This window comes from Heliangelus exortis, chromosome 8 (genome assembly GCF_036169615.1).
Source record: "Heliangelus exortis chromosome 8, bHelExo1.hap1, whole genome shotgun sequence".
NCBI lineage: Eukaryota > Metazoa > Chordata > Aves > Apodiformes > Trochilidae > Heliangelus > Heliangelus exortis.
Window position 1 is genome coordinate 5,977,530 of NC_092429.1, and position 16,375 is coordinate 5,993,904.

Sequence of the window (16,375 nt, forward strand, 5' to 3'; positions counted from 1 at the left end):
CTCTTTGAACTCAGCGTTATTTGTGATAAATGCCTTAAACTTTGTTCTGATTTATGGCTGTATGTGTGAACAGAAGTTTTACCAGCAGGTGTGCTGGGATGTTTATTGCAAGTGTTCATCTTCCATAATGACCAAGTTTCTGTTACTAGTTATTTTTATAAACAGTATCACAGAAGTACTTACCTGTACCTTAAATCAGCCAAGGCACTTGCAGTGACTTCTAGTGGTTTTTCCCTGAAGCAAGTGTTTCTTCTAGCCCTACTTGTCTTTCTTATCCAGTCTTGAATGTCATTACTGTGCAAGCCTAGCACAGTATCTTTCTCTTTTGTGGCCATTCTTTCTGAGCACTGTGGTGTTGCACCATACCTGTTTGTCTGTCACAGTGCTTATGGTTTTGATATTCAGGCTCCTTGTATCAGCAAGCAGACATTGTTTCTCCCAGAGATCTAATTTCTGAGCTACTTTATTGAATGCAGTCATTTTCCTTGTCTTATTGCCTGCCTTCACTGCCAGTCTCAAAGACTACTATTGCTTTTTCCTGGATGATCACTTCCTCAGTCTTTGTCCTTTAGATGTCATCATAAATTCATGGATACCCATGTCACTATGTGATAAAGGGAAAGCAAGAGGAGAAGTCACTGCTCTTTTATAACTGGTAACAAATTCTTTAGAGTTTGTATCCAGTGACTGCATAACTATTATTTAGGGTTTATGGCTTCTTTTGGTTTCTTTTTGCAGCTCCTCTGCCCATGCATCATATTGAGAAGATGGCTGCAGAGTGTATGAAAGACTTGGATGAAGAGGAGGAGGAAGATGATGATCAAGACTTGGAGGAAGACACAGACCTGTTGGTATGCATACCTTAGTTAGCAAAAAGTTTTAGTATATCTTTGTTGGGCTTTTTTCTTTTTTTGTTTTTGTTTTGGGTTGTTGTGGTTTTTTATTATTTGTTTTTTTAATGGAACTGCATTTAGCAAAAATATCTGCTAGCTTTGCAGTGGGAAGCTAAAATATTGCAAAAGCATTCAGTTAGATATAAGACTGCAGAATCCAGCCCTCTGCACACCAGCATAAGAGTTTCCTGGCTGATATTCAAATGTGTGAGGATTTTGGGCACGTGCAGGGATCCCATTCCAGGCAAGCTGGTGAAGTTCAGCCAGGGATATTCTCTGTAGAAGGATGTCTGTCACCATTTTGTTAATGCTTTGAGTCATGCTTAGCCTGAGAAAATCTCCCAAGTAATTTTTTGTGAGTGGTCTGGCATGCAGGGTTTAAGGAAGGACTGTTAAGGAGGGTGTTTTACCTCCTCTGTTAACAGATGCTTTTTGGTAATTTCACACTGGGGGTTTGAATGGTCTTTGTAAAAGTACTTATTTCTCTGAACTTCTCTAGCTTCAGATTTCTAATCAGAAACTTACATGGTAATCCTGGAGATGTAGTGTGGTTTTTGAGTAGTATCTGGCTTTCTGCTGTGGATACAAGAGGAAGCAGCTTCATTTAAATATAAAAAGAAATTACCAGGATGTGAGACGTTTAGACTCCGTGTTTGGGTTCAAGGTCCATCCAAAGGTTTTGGAGCTTGAGACTTGATTTTTATTTTGTCTTTTGAGGAAGCAGAAAATTTTGAAGAAGAGCCTTTTCTTGGCCTTTTACTTTAGGCAGAATTGCAAGAAGTTCTGGGGGCAGAAGGTGAGACAGGAAGCTGTGAGGATGAAACAATAGCAATGGAGCCCTCCCCGGATGAAGCAGAAAATGAGCAACCTGAACTGCAGCTGCAGGTAGGAAAGCATTTCATGTTCCTGAGTTCTGCTGAATCACTGTTGTCATGCAGCTTACATGAGAGTCACAGACAAGGATCTAGAAGGGTCTTTTTGTCCTCCAAGGAAGGGAGAACTACACTGTTGCTGTCTTCTCTGTGGATACCACAGCTGTATTGAAATAAGTGGATTTTTTTCTTTTTTTCATAGGATGATTTTCAGTGGGAGCATAGAATTGAAGGGAATCAAGTATGTCTTGTCCTATATTATACATCTGAGCATGCAGATTGCTCAGACTTCCAGAGTTTGTATCTTCCCCCTCAGAGTACTGCGTGGTGTGCTGAACTTGTGAGACCTGTTATAACTCAGCATCTTTGTGGAATTTTTCTCAGTAGTGTCAGCCTTCTCAGCTTAATTTGTCAGTCCTCACTCAGTCAAATCCTTTCATTCAGTTACTGCCATGTTTCTGTTGTGTGCTACAAGATTCCTTTTAATAAATAGGTCTGAGAGAGTTTCTTTAGAAATAATGGCAATAATGACATCAGTAGCCACTTGAACGGTCTCTGTAGCTGTGCAGCTTTTTTAAGTAACTGCTCATAACTTTGTTTAGGCTGTTTTTTGACACTCAACTAGTTCCATGCTATAGCAGGAGGAAAAAGAGCTCTTGTAGTAAAACCAGGTTGAAAAAGCCTGGAGGGGGAAAAAACGAGGATATTTTAAAAATAAGGAGAGGAAAAGTTGAGATTTGTGCCAAAATACCTCTTCACACCCTCTGTTGTGCAGCGTTTGAGAGGCTTTACTGTTCTCCTCACCTACTCCCTGACCACATGGCTCCAATTACTCTCTGACTGGGAGTTTTATAAATGTCTCCACCCATTCTTTTCTATTAGGCCTTTGAGAGAAAGTCCAGAGGTGGATCCAGAGCCCGTTAGTATGGCACAAGTGCTCCTCTGTTTTAGAGGCTGTTTCTTCTTTGGTTAACGGGAGTGTGCGTAGAAGAGGAGTATTTGTTTTGCAGTGTTGTGGGAAAACCTGTGGAGGTGGATGAAATAAGTTTTCTTGATTTGTTTTATTATTTTTTCTGAGACCACCTCACTTCCTGCTGTTACCAGTGAGCTGCAAGAGACAATAGAGAAGAGAATTTCTAACTACAGGACAGCGATTTCTAACGCAAAGGAGTCAAATGAGAGCGCCAAGATACGCCGGTACGAAAGAGGCCTGAAGGTAAGCTGGGCTCATCAGGTGTCTGAATGAGGGGGAAGCAAAAGCAGTGCTCTGGGTTGTAGTTCAGAGTCTTTCCAGATGTGTCAGCTTATTCAAGGGGGAGAGAAATTCTGCCTTGAGTTCCTTTTAAAACATCTCTTGTTACTGCTGATCTGATGCAGCGAATACACAGATGAAGAGCAACTTCAAATGCCTTTTGTGCATCAACCTTGTTTCTGTTGGATGTGGCTAGGGGTAGCTGGAGGCAGGGTTTGTGGTAAATTCTGATGTTAAACTCAGCCATCTAGACCTGAATTTGAGCTGTGATGACTTGATTGTTACCTTCAAGCAAAGTCTAGGACTTTTCCTAGCACATAAACCTTCAGTTCAACACTGATGCTTTCTTCTAGATGTTAACCTGCCACTCAGGTCTGTGAGACAAAGGAAGGGGATACCTTTCCCTGAGTGTATTGGCTGTGCCTGGAAGTGATTTGACCAGGATTTTTCATTAAGGCAATTTCAGCTTGCAATGGGTTCTTCACCTTTGCATCTTTTCAGCCAGGTGGCGTGCTTGCAGCGAGTTGGTAGTGCTCTGTGCAGAGTGCCTTTATTTCCCTGTTTGCTTTATCTGGTCTGCTTCACCTCAGCCAGCTCTTGTCTTATTGAGCAAAGCTTTATAACTCAGTAAACTCAGTCCTGTCCACTGAGGGAAGAATGTTGTGTCTCGTTCCCTGTCGGGTCTTTCAGGGCACAAAGGGAACAACTGAGGTCAAATCTAGGGGAGGAGATGCACAAGAAAGGAGGTGTCTGTATGTGTCCTCAACCTGCTGGCTCTGAAAGGAATGTGCATGAAACCACCTGACCTTTCAGAGAGCAAGATGGATAGGCAGAGCAGCTCAGTGCATCCAGTGACAAAGCTTAGAGCACTGTTTGCCTCTTCATTTGTTTTCCAGGGAACGGAATTTTCCCCGTGCCTGAGCAGTGTAACTAAGGATAATGCACTACATCTCACTTCACAGCTCACAGTTCTTTAATTAGCAAAATGACATGCTGACAAGTGGTGTACAGTTCTCTCTTGCGTTTAGTTCTTGGAACTGTGAACTTTAATCTCAACATTTAATTCCATTTCCAGTAAGTCTGTCATCCCACACGTGGAGAAGAGAGAGGTGTGTGTGGGTTGCTGCACTGGTCTGAATCCAAATCTCTCATGCAGACAGAACCAAAGTATCTCTACCACTGTTGCTTAGTAGGTCAAACAGTGCCATGGATAACCAGAAATAGCAGTAATTCTGGCACTGATGTGATTTTGTTGTAGTTCTTTTCTGTGCTTCCATTTCAGTTTCTGTGGAAGATGAAAGAAGTAAAACTTTTGTTTTGGCTTAAAGTACATGGTCTTCTCTCTGGACCTGAAATTTTAAAAAAATACTGAGGAAGGTAATACTTGTAGTGGAGGAAAAGTGGTTTTAAAACAAGTGAGCAGCAGCTTACACTTTACACATGGCAAGAGCTTCTTGCCATGGATCACCAGCTGAAGTTCCATTTCCTGTTAGTATTTAATGACTTTTCTCATTGCATTAGGCAGGTATGCAGTCTCCTTCCTTCTCTGAATCCACATGGGCCGTGATACTCTTTCAAAATAAAAAAAAAAAAAAAGGGCTTCCTGGGTGACTTTTTGGGGCAAATTTGAATGGACCATCAGCTATCCAATAGTTCTAGGTGTTGAGGTGGTTGTAATTAAGTAGCTTTGGTAACAAGTCCTTTGCCTGGTGTTTCTCAGATACTTGGGACACCTTTCACTAGCACTGAAGTTGGCCTTGCAGAAAAATAGGAAGGTAAAGGCCAGCAATCTGTAGTAGTGTGCATGATAGAGCCCATCATGGATAAGGGGCTGAATTTGTGTTTTAATGATTTTATGCTAGTGATATGTTTGCTGAAAATGCCTGTTGACTTTGCTGTTCCATCTCCCCCAGACACTGGAAACCATGCTGGCTTCAGTGAAGAAAGGCAAAAAAATCAACGAGGAAGAAATACCACCTTTTGTTGCAACAGGAAAGAGTTCTTCTCAAGCCCCAGGGGTGGAACCAGAGAGTGCAGGAGATTCAGTCAGTGTCCTACCAGAGAATAAAGATGAGTCTCCTGCAGATGATGAGCAGAAGACCTCTCAGGAGGCAATGCTGCATCTGGAATCTGAGTCTTTACAGGGTCATGCTGCTTCTAGTCCTACCTTGGAAACAGGTGCTGTGATCTGACAGGATATACACAGTTGCAACACTTGTTTAATGCTGCATCTTTCTTGTATTTGCATTGTGTAGCAAAGCACTGCTTGTGCGGGAACTTCCCTGCTGGGTGTTTCAGATAGAGCTGTCAGTGGGATGCTGAATTTCTAGCAGAGGAATCAGTTACAGTTGTAGAGCTCTTCTATACACTGGATCAGTAACTTTGCCTCACTTTCTCCTTCAGTATTGTGGCACATGGAATTCCAAGCTATAAAGAGTTTTCAGATACTCACTGAAAGACTTTGGTTTTACTTTTTTTTTATTTTATTTTTTTTTTTACTTTTTTTTTACTTTTTTTTACTTTTTTTTTTTACTTTTTTTTACTTTTTTTTACTTTTTTTACATTTTTTACATTTTTTACTTTTTTTACTTTTTTACTTTTTTACTTTTTTACTTTTTTACTTTTTTACTTTTTTACTTTTTTACTTTTTTACTTTTTTACTTTTTTACTTTTTTACTTTCTTACTTTCTTACTTTTCTTACTTTTCTTACTTTTCTTACTTTTCTTACTTTTCTTACTTTTCTTACTTTTCTTACTTTTCTTACTTTTCTTACTTTTCTTACTTTTCTTACTTTTCTTACTTTTCTTACTTTTCTTACTTTTCTTACTTTTCTTACTTTTCTTACTTTTCTTACTTTTCTTACTTTTTTTTCCTTTTTTCCTTTGTTTACCTTTTTTACCTTTTTTTACCTTTTTATTAAATTTTTTTTTACCTCTTTTTTTTTTTTTTTTTTCTTTTTTTTTTTTTCTTTCCTTTTTTTTTTTTTTTTCCTTTTTTTTTTTTTTTTTTAATTGGGAACAGTGAGATTGTTACATCCAGTACAGCTTCTGGAGACTGGAGGAAGAAGGACTTTAGTAACATGACTGTGTGACTCAAAACATAGAGAACTACAGCAGGTTGGAATAGATGGACACAGCAGGGGCTGCATACTTCTCATGCTTTCTGTAAGTCTCAACATAGTTTCATTCTCACAGATCTCCAGAACAGCAGCACACGAGCAATATTACTTAGGAGACAGAAGGAGTATAAATCAGCAGCTCTAAAAGCCAAGCAGCAAGGAGACCTGGAGAAAGCAAAGGAATACATGAGGGCAGGCAAGGTAAATTCTGAATGCTAAATAAACCCTAACCCTCTAAATATACTAAATATATTATAAATAATACTAAATGTACCTATGTGTTGAGTATCAGATTTTCACTGTGACACCTACCAGGTCCTGGACATACTAGCATAAATTTCCTGGTTTGTGTTTTCTGCATTAGAAGTTTAGCATTGTCTTGGAAGCTTTGGATAATGGGCTGCCAATAGACCTCCAGAATATGCCTCCATCTCCTTGGGGTAAGCCTGGCCTTATAAAAACCCTTTTATAAGTCTCTCCGTGCTGTAATGGAATGATCCTGAATTTGACTGCAAAACTGTAAGAAGAGTTGAAGATCACTTACTCTGAGGCTAACTGCAGTTTCAAGTTGTAATCAAGACCAATGAAGACAAGTGTGGTATCATTATTTATACTGAAATTACTCTCTGTGGATGAGAAGTTCAAGTAGATATTAATGTCTAATATTCCTGTTTTTATAACTTTAGATAATAGCAGGCAGTATGTGAAGTGGAAGGGAATGAAGGACGTGGCACGATCTTGAAGTTTACTGTAATATTTGATGGCATTGTGTATCAGCTGTACTTCATAATGTTCAGATAAAGAGATTAGTAAACAGATTGAATAAGGTCTAAATCTTAAAGCAAGCTACCAACATTAAATATACTTTAAAAAGGGTTTTTAAAAATATATCAATTATCACCACCACCAATTAATTTTGTTTGTGCAGCTCAGTGTTTTAAACAACTTTCACAGTTTATTTATTTTAAACTGATCTGCCGTTTAGTTTCTTATTTTCATAAAGCATGAGATTTATGACTCTCTAAGTTATAAGCTGATCACCAAATGCCATTAGAGAGAAACTTCACCTGTGATACAATCTTTAAAAGTGCAAGACTTTTGTAGCGGATATTTTTGTAGTTTTTGGAAATAACCACTGTTATACAAGGACAGAAACCCGGGTGTTAATATCTTCCCTTTTTCAGCACATCTTTTGTTACTAGGATATTTTAGTCAATTAGCAATCTTGTTCCCTCTTTCCATCTGCCAAGATACCAAGGTATATTTTGGGAAGAGATTTCTTAGAATACTTGAATGGGTTTTACTTTTTACTTTTTTTTTTTTTCCTCTTTTCTCACAAGCAGCACTAACCTAAGTTGACCCAGCATTTGAGATCTGTCTATTATAAAGCATTTTCTCTGAATAATGGGAACTTCAGACTTAACCAGCCAGGCAGATATGTGATCAAATTGATGGTTTTCTGAGTTAGATGGGTTGACTTGCTGCTTATGGAACACACTGTGAAACACCCTGCTTTCTTTGCTTTGCAGATCTTGAAAACCAAGGAAATGTCCAAGAGGCATCCAAGCAAAAGGTACCAGCTGCAGTGGGAAGTTCCCAGAATCTTCCAGCACCTGAACATCAGACCCAAGAAGCTTCAGGTAGGACTTTAGGATTTTTCTGGCAAAACATAGAAGTTGCAGGGCTGGAAGGCACTTCATGGTCTGTGCTATCCCACTGAGGTCCAGCAGGACTGAGTAAACCTAGCTATTGTTCCTGAATACTGTGTGCTTCTGATCCCTTCTGCTTTTGTTCTGGATCAATTATGGAAGTAGAAGTTAATTAACTTTCTTTAGAAGACTTGCATTCATAAGACCTCATAATGATGTTTTTGCCTCTGCAGTAGGTAAGGGAACGGGTGGGAAAAGGCAAGTCCATGTTTTGAAATTTGAATCATGTTGGCATTTCATTGTCTGTCTTATTTCAAGCTTCCCTGCAACAGCCAAAAACAGTGCTGGAAGCATTGCAGCAGAGGCTGGAGAAGTACAAATCAGCAGCAGCCCAGGCAAAAGCAAATGGGGATGGTCGGAAGGGCAGGATGCACGAGAGGATAGCCAAGGTAAAATGAAAGTGCAGCAAGCTGCTTGCCTCCCACAGAGCCACTTGAATTAGTTCTTTTGCTGAAAACTCTTTCATGTCTGAGATAATGTGTGTAGTATTCTTCTACTTAAAAAGAGCTCCAGTAGGGAAGCTGTAAGTCTTTTGGAGGAAGGAGACATAGAGACAATGCATGTATTATATAATGATACTGTGTATTCTGCAACATTTGTGCTGGCTAAATACAGATGATTGCTATTTTAGAATCAACTGCATTTATGTCTTACTGAGTGCCCTTGATTGCAGCAATACCAGGATGCCATAAGAGCCCATAAAGCAGGGAGAAAAGTGAATTTTTCTGAGCTGCCTGTTCCTCCTGGTAAGTGTGAACAAAAAATGATGTCTTAATGCCAACTTCTGTGTATCTACTGGGCTCCGAAGGAGGTGTATAGATATTGCCCCCTAATCTTGTGGAACAACAGCTCTTTTTTCTCAGTGGTCTTGCTGTTGGATGGTGTTGTGAAACTGCTTATTAATATGCTCCCAAACTTTCACACTGGTGAATATTCCTGAGTACTACTGAGTGACAGCATCAGAACTTGGAACTGGCCCTAACAACTTAACCATGGGCAGGTGATGACAGTGTCACCTCTCTGTCCTCTGTGTCAGCTCTTCCAGAGGAAAAAATAAACTAGAATTAACTAGAAAGAGATTTTTTTAAACTGGAAAAATCTGTCTAACATTTCCCATTCTGTTGATTCCCATCAGGAGCCTCAGAACTGTAATTAATCATCATCTTGAGTCCCTCACAAGTCAGATCAGTATTTCAGCTCTCCTGGCAAGTCAAAGTAGACTACAGAGGGCAAGCAAATCGTGCTTGTGATAACACTGAGACAGTGACAGTGCAGAAACTGAACCTGCTTTTTGGGACACTCCATGCCTTTTATCTTCTGGAGCGCATGTAGAGTGTTTGTAAAAGCTGGGGAGAGGCTCTCTGTGACTGTTCCTCATCTGGTTTGCATGATACAGTTTCTCCTCTAGGAAACATAATTTTTTATCTTGTGGCTGGTGTGTTCATCTGAAAAGATACACTGAGCAGTCTGAAGTGGTACCTGGATTTTTTAAGTTAGAAAAGTGGCATGGGCCTTGTGGCTTTTTTATCACTGTCAAACGTGGCTATGGCAAGCACTGGACTTGTAAGGTAGGCAGTGCCAGCTTTGTCAGGTCACATACTGCTGTAAACTTTGATGCTGTCCCTGAAAGCAGTTTAGCATCCCTTGTTCTACAACATGATTCATTTCCTGGTAAATATCAGTTTCTGTAAGAGTGAGGTACTCCATATTTACCTCTGAAAACACAGGTAACTCCTCAGTTTCCTTACATGTTAGCTGCATGTTTTTCAGCCATCATTTAGATTTACAGTGAAGACAACCATCAGGCAGTCACTGAAACCAGCAGTAAAGATTATAGTGGATTGGCAGTGTTGTTTCATTGTATCTGGATGTTGATAAATACGACAGAAATGCTGCTGAGTAATGGATCAGATGTCACACAGGCACAGCAGCACAGGACTCTGTTCTGCCTGCCTGTGGTCTCTTTTGTTTGAAGCTGACACTGAACTGATAACATGAAAATGAGACTGTATCTTCCATCATGAAGTCTTCCTCTCATCCTTACAAGGATAATAAAATAATAAAAAGGATTATTCTTCATATATTTCATATTTAATTACTGGGATTCTGCCTTTGCAGCCTCTGCATTGCAGTAGGTTTTCTGCAGAGGCTGATGTTACAGTATTACCAGATGTCAGAGATGTACTTTTTATTACTGTGTGGTGTAGCAGGGATTTTCTGCTGGACTCTGTACCAGCTGAGGTGAGGCAGCAGCAAGAGGGCAGAAAAAAAGAGCCAGCAACTTTTTGTATAATCCACTCTCCTTTTGTGCAGAGAAGAGAGACTGAGTTCTTGGCTGGTTCTGGGGGCATCTCTGTTATCAAAAGCTTGAGGTTTTGAGGTTCCTTAGCTGGTTGTTGAACTTGTAAAACCATGCTCTGTTATTGCATCATTTAGCATCATCCCCCTAAGCCTTTGTATCTGTGAGAGATCTGATCTTAAGCCCACCACTCAGACTTTATCTGGCAAAGCTTTGTGGCCCTGGCTTCAGTCTAATTGTGCTGAATTCTGAAATACATTAGATAACAGATACTTGGGTAGGAATAGCTTTACAGTGAAGAAGAAATCTGGAAGACAGGATATAGGTCTCATGCAACTCATCTGTATTCCTTTCTTCCTCAGGATTTCCCCCTCTTCCTGGTGTTGGAGGCATGGATGGTGACAGCACCATAGCTGCTGTTCTGGAAAGTGCCAGCAAGCTGGCAAACTTGGAGGAGAATGATGAGGAGGAGGAGGTTGGTATTTCTTAGTAGGATCTGCAAAAATTAACATGCTGTCTCTTGCAGTATTGCAGAGATGAGACCATTGAATTTCCAGTCAAACAAGGGTACTGGGAAGAAATATTATTTTCAGAAGTCTGAAAAGTACAGAATCTTGGTAATAATTTCAGTTTGCATCATAGTGTAGGAGGGAGAGAGAGATGTTATTGAAGTCAGTACCTACAGGGTCTATGAGTCTAGACTTTGTCTCTTTTATACCTGTCTTGCATGTGGGTTTTCTTTTCAAAGCAAACACTTCATATCCTGGCCACTGCTTTACATTGTTCTAGATACTTAAATCTGTACTTTGATCTTGCATCCCTGTAGCTCCTGTGTTTGTGCTTTCCCAGGATGTTCAACACTTATTGCTTTTTGTCAGGCAGCCTTTAGACTTTGATTTGATTTCTTTATCTCTCTGGATTTCATTGCTGATTGTTTGTGCTTTAAACCAGACTTGCATTTAATGAAGAGAATTCCTGGATGATGGTTTTCCTGCATGCATCTGCTTTTATTGAAATGACTGCCTTGTTGGACATTCTTTTTGCCCCTTCTCCAGGTGAAGGGTGGGTGCCTGTGTAGGTCACCTCCTCCTGGCTTATGTGGCATAGCTTCTAAACCCTCAGAATTTAAAATTTGCTATGTGGAAGATTATGCTCCCCACATTAGTGGTACCACAAGGCTGATAACAGTGACAACCATGGCTGTTGATGTTTCAGATGCTGTCTTCAACTCTAGAATAGATTTTATGCATTTGATCTGAAATTCTCTTTGTTATGTTAGAATGAACCTCTGACACAGGCCCCAGTTGCCAAGAAGCCTGCTCAGCTGCCTGGAAAGCCCACTCAAGTTGTTAAGCCAATTACAGTGCCATCTGCTGTGGCTGAGGAGGAGAGCTCTCCTGAGCATCTGAAACAAGCTGCATCACCCTCCACCCTTGGCAAGACAGAGTCAGTGGATCATCTCCCTGCAGCTGGTAAGGTGAAGGGGATCATCATTCCCAGTGATCCATGTGCAGGTCGTTTGCACTGGTTTAGTTTAATACCTTGGTAAATCCTTCTCTTCATTCTAGTTTAGCTCTGAGCCTGAGAATGTGTGGCATGGATTTCCTCTTGACAGGAGCCTCAATATATTGTGTCTGCTGGAGGGCAGATCCAGACCAGCCATGCAGCTTTATTTCAGAGAGGCAGGGTGTGTAATTATAAGGGTGATTGGGTTTTTAATTAATTTTGATGTAACAAGTGTATTGATTCATGATGTTTAACTCTGCACACAGTTGAACTCCACATATACTCTCATTAAAATGGACAGCTTGTCAGTGTGAATTGCTCATTGATCTAATGCAGCTTCCTACATTAAAGAGTGGTTTCTGTCTGGTGCTTCATCCAGGGATCTCAAACTGGCAAACAGGCAGTAGTTCCACAGTTTCTAGTCACTGATGTCACTAAACAGTTGTCTGTGCAAGATCAATTGTACAGATTGTAAGTGACAGCCACCACCTCACGCTGTGATTTGGGCACACACCAGCAGTGTTCAGGCTCTCATGGATTCTGTTGTCATGCCTTGACAGTAATCCCATCCTCCTCCTTCCATTCTGCCCTGGGGAGTTCCCTGAGGACAGAAGTTGGCTGACCTGAGTTGCTTTGCAGAGTGCAAAGGCATTTCACAGTGCCACTGTGATTAACTTATAACTGTACTCTCTAGAAAATGCCACCACTTGTTTTAAAAAGACAACTGAAATGTATTTGGTTGTCTGTTTTGGCTTTGAAAAATCTTGAGTATTCAGGAGGTGGCTTTTTGGTGGGGAATTTTAGATGATACATTAGTCTCTTGCCTGAAGTACCCTTGACTCATGCTGTTAAGGGATTTATAATACCTGGTCTCTGGTGTTACCAGTAATCTCTCTCAAGTATTTTAAAATAAGGCCTATTGGTGCAACAAGAACCTGGTCAAATTGATGCTGACATGATTTTCACAACAAAATGTCAGTCCTTCACTATTATAAAGCTCTGTTTCACTAACCAAAGTGCATTCTGTAATCCAAATGTTACCTCTTTTCCCCCCAGAATTATGAAATGCATCTTTCAGCTGCCAGTAGCTGATAAATCAACTGTAAAAAGCTGTCTTCTGGGTGTTGGGGAGGTGTGGGAGTGGAGCAGTTGCACTTAAGGCCTATACCAGGAAAGTCAAGGAGCTGAGATCAGTTGGATAAATAGCTTTGCTCAGTCCATTCTCTACAGATTTTCTTCTGAAAACACCTGTGCTCAGTGTCTCAGCCTCACAGAGCATGCTGTGGGGTTTGTCTCAGTGGGATTTGGCCCAGCTACCTTGTATAATTAGTTTGGGTTTGGCTGATTGGGCAAATTGCTCACAGCAGCAGCAGGCCAGCAGGTTTGCTCTAAGGATGGGAATAAGCTGATGGTCATCTGACAGCAGTGAAACAGTGTGAGAGCCCTTGGTATATTTAATTGCTGAGACAGGCAGCTCTCAAGTGTTGTTTAGCTTGTGTAACCACGAGCAGAGTGCAGTGGTGAGTACAAGTGTCTTTGGAAATGGCTGTTACCAGCTCCTGCTGTACCATTTCCTTAAGTGAGGTGTGAGAAAGGGCAGGATGCACTGAGCTGGTGCAATGTAAAACAATCTTCTCTGACTTTTGTGGTTGTCCTTGCTGGTTTGGGATGAAAAGAGCAGACCCAAGAAATAATAAGAAACCAAAAAGACAGGGAAATACAAATAAGCAGAGGTGATACGTCTGTGCATGCACATTTATTCATCTGGCTTTTTTTAGGACAGATGAAGGGAGAGGGGAGTAAGTAAGCACAGAGGATGCTGATATTTGCTGTCTTTTAGAAGTTAACACGTCAAGCTGGAAGTTTGAATTCAGATTCTGCTTTGGACCAATCAGCTGTATTGGATCTGTCTCCTGCTTGGAAATAAGGAGCTGTAATTACTATTGTGACACTTGTGAAGTGCTGTGAGGCTTCTTGATGAAGGATGCCATCATAGATTTGTAGATAGAGCTGTACTTTTACCAACTTGTTTTACTTTTACCTGTTTCAGACACGTGGCAGTGTCAATTGAGTGAGAGTTTTTATACAACTGTTTTTCAGTTAGGGAACAGCTGGAATTTCTGGAGAACAGAAAGAAGCAATACGTGAAGGCAGCCATCAAAGCAAAGAAGGAAAACAACCTTGAACAGGCTAAGATGTATCTCAGAACAGCTAAAAGCTTTGATGTAAAGATTGAGCAAGCAAAATCTGGCAAACTTGTTGATATTTCCAAGGTTAGTAGGACTGTTCATCTATCTGCTTTGCTTTGTATTCTTGAACATCAAAGTGCTTACTTCAAACAGCATGTGATTTAATAAATATTTATTGACTTAAATTCAGGTAGTTTGCTCAAGTGGCAAATCTGGATATCAAGCTCTGAAATTACCCCTTTTTTTTTTTGTTTGTTTCAGTTTTTTTCCTCTGCTGCTCTTAAAATGTGCCAGGTGGCACACTCAAACCATGCAGCTTGAAAGTCTTCCTTGGGCTTAGGGTTTGACTGCATCTCTTCACTGTGTCCTAACTCCATTTTGAGATGAGGATCAGGTGCATGGGGCACAGCAATGCCCTGGGTTGGTTTATTTTTTGTATTTGGTAGAGGGAAGCCAAATTGCACTGCAGTGTTTCTTCTGAGCTTAATAATCAGGGAATTGGCCTGCAAGACATTTTTCAAGATTTCATGACTTAAGCTGTGGTGTGTGTAGTGGTTGGGTTGGACTTGCCTTGAGATAAAAAACCAACCCATCTGCCCTCAGTGACATTGCTGTGCTTCCTGACAGGTTTTTTTCTACTTCATTTTTTTCCTCTAAGGGCTCTGACACGTGTGGTGTTCTTGTGTTGCAGCTGCCATCACCCCCTACAGATGATGAGGCTGATTTTATATTCATACATCATGAAGATGTCAGATTGTCTCAGAAAGCAGATGAAGTGTATGCACAGCTCGTAAAACTACTAAAGGACCAGCATGAGGTAATTGTTTTTTTTTTTTTTTTTACTTTGGCCAACTTGGAGGCCTGGAACTATCAAATTATCACTATTAAATACGAGCACTCAAGTTTGAAAATAGTACCTGAATGATTAAGACTTAGCCTTGGATGAACCTCATACCTAGAAATTAAGAGATTAAGAAGTGACAGGGCAGAACAACTCAAAAAAATACTGTGCTTAGCCTTGGGCTTAAAGGACTGTGGGCTGAATGTCTTTGGGTGACTCAGGAAGACTCTTGGCTTTTCTTAAATTAGGTTGTCATCAACCACAGAAGTCTCTTCTTGGTTGTGAATCTAAGGGTCACTGACTGCATCTGTATTTGTTTGGTTTTGTTTCTGTTGACAGAGGTGTTTGCAGTATTCCAAGCAGTTCATACATCTGGGAAATGTTGCAGAGACAACTCGGTAAGAGCTGCTGCTGCTGTTGCTCATCCTACAACGTGGTCATCTCAGGCTTGGGGCTGCCTCACCCCCCTAAAGATGATGGGGTTCAGGTTGTTTGGGTTTCATCTTGTTCACACAAGATTCTCCTTGTGTGAAAGGGTCAGTAAGGTGAGGTCTGCTTCTCCCAAGCTGCTCTCAGACCTCTGATCTGAGACTCACTCTGTGGCCTGCACGTGGCAGAACGCTGTGTTTGATGTTCCAACACGTGTGTAGCTTTTTGTTGTTTGTTTGCTTCTTCTATAGGTTTGAGAAAATGGCACAAGGTTGTAAAAAGGACATGGACATCCTACAGCTTGCAAGAGCTCAAGGAAAGGATCCTCCAAGCCATCACTTTGAGGAAAGAACCTTTAAAATGATAAGGTGTGTAATAACTAAGGGATTTCTCAGGCAGGCTGGAATAAGTTTTCTGGTTTGTAGCTCTGGTTTAGGAACTGTGGGCTTCAGCAAACTTGGGTTGCACCTAGGGTCAGGCTCAGTATCCCTGAAATGACCCTGTCAGCAACTTAAATACGAAGTAGTAGTTCTTCAGCTTCTGTTCTGGGTCATCATATCACCAGCTTCATTTTTTATATTCTGCTGCTTCAGTCACTCTTCCTTCCTCTGTATTTCTCCCTCCATCTTGTTGCCTTTGGATTTTGTCCATGGCATTTTTCACTATGTCCCAGAGGTGGTTTTTATCTCAGTTTGTGCTCTCTCCTTGCTCTCTTGTAATTTATAAAGTTCATCTATGTGCCTTGTCACAAAGGTCTGACAAATACCAGTAGCATCCTGGTCTGGCAGTGGCTCAGGTGGTGGTGAGCTCCTGGGATGAACAGACTCTTTTGTCTTTATTTTTTCACAGGATATTTTCTGAGCTCAACAGCACAGAAATGCACCTTCTTATTGTCAGGGGAATAAACCTGCCAGCTCCATCAGGTATGTACTTAAAAGGGTTTGTGGGCTTTCTCCTGAGTAGATAAGTAATGGGGAATGAGATTCTTCTACCTCTTGAAGAGTCAAGACCATTGTAACCTTTACTCATTAAAACAAAATAATCAGGTTTCAGGCTCAAGCTCCCCAAAAAGCTATAAACAGGGTTTAAAAAAACCAACCAACCAACCAACCAAAGAAAAAAAAAAACCAAAGAAGAAAGAGAATCTGGAATAACTTTAAATCGTCCTGGGTTTGCTCATAACTGGATCATAGCTTGAGTTTCATGTTTATCTTCTATTTAGGAGATACAGATTTAGGAGATAAAGGAGTTAAGGGTTAAGGAGAT

General features: G+C 40.6%; 1 protein-coding gene across 3 annotated transcripts in view; it reads left to right on the plus strand.

Annotated features, from left to right (window-relative positions):
* CC2D1B (coiled-coil and C2 domain containing 1B) overlaps nt 1-16,375 on the plus strand; it is a 33,841-nt gene that overhangs the window by 6,644 nt on the left and 10,822 nt on the right. For all 3 annotated transcript variants that reach the window (XR_011727040.1, XM_071750141.1, XM_071750142.1), the window contains exons 4-19: nt 739-851; nt 1,659-1,778; nt 2,844-2,981; nt 4,931-5,195; nt 6,213-6,337; nt 6,501-6,576; nt 7,666-7,776; nt 8,104-8,234; nt 8,519-8,591; nt 10,507-10,619; nt 11,424-11,616; nt 13,751-13,923; nt 14,531-14,656; nt 15,020-15,078; nt 15,361-15,477; nt 15,959-16,032. Coding sequence is in view for 2 of the 3 variants with exons in the window: in XM_071750141.1 (XP_071606242.1) it covers nt 739-851; nt 1,659-1,778; nt 2,844-2,981; nt 4,931-5,195; nt 6,213-6,337; nt 6,501-6,576; nt 7,666-7,776; nt 8,104-8,234; nt 8,519-8,591; nt 10,507-10,619; nt 11,424-11,616; nt 13,751-13,923; nt 14,531-14,656; nt 15,020-15,078; nt 15,361-15,477; nt 15,959-16,032 (2,007 nt within the window). In the remaining variant the exon portion in view is untranslated. The remainder of the gene's footprint in view (nt 1-738; nt 852-1,658; nt 1,779-2,843; nt 2,982-4,930; nt 5,196-6,212; nt 6,338-6,500; nt 6,577-7,665; nt 7,777-8,103; nt 8,235-8,518; nt 8,592-10,506; nt 10,620-11,423; nt 11,617-13,750; nt 13,924-14,530; nt 14,657-15,019; nt 15,079-15,360; nt 15,478-15,958; nt 16,033-16,375) is intronic.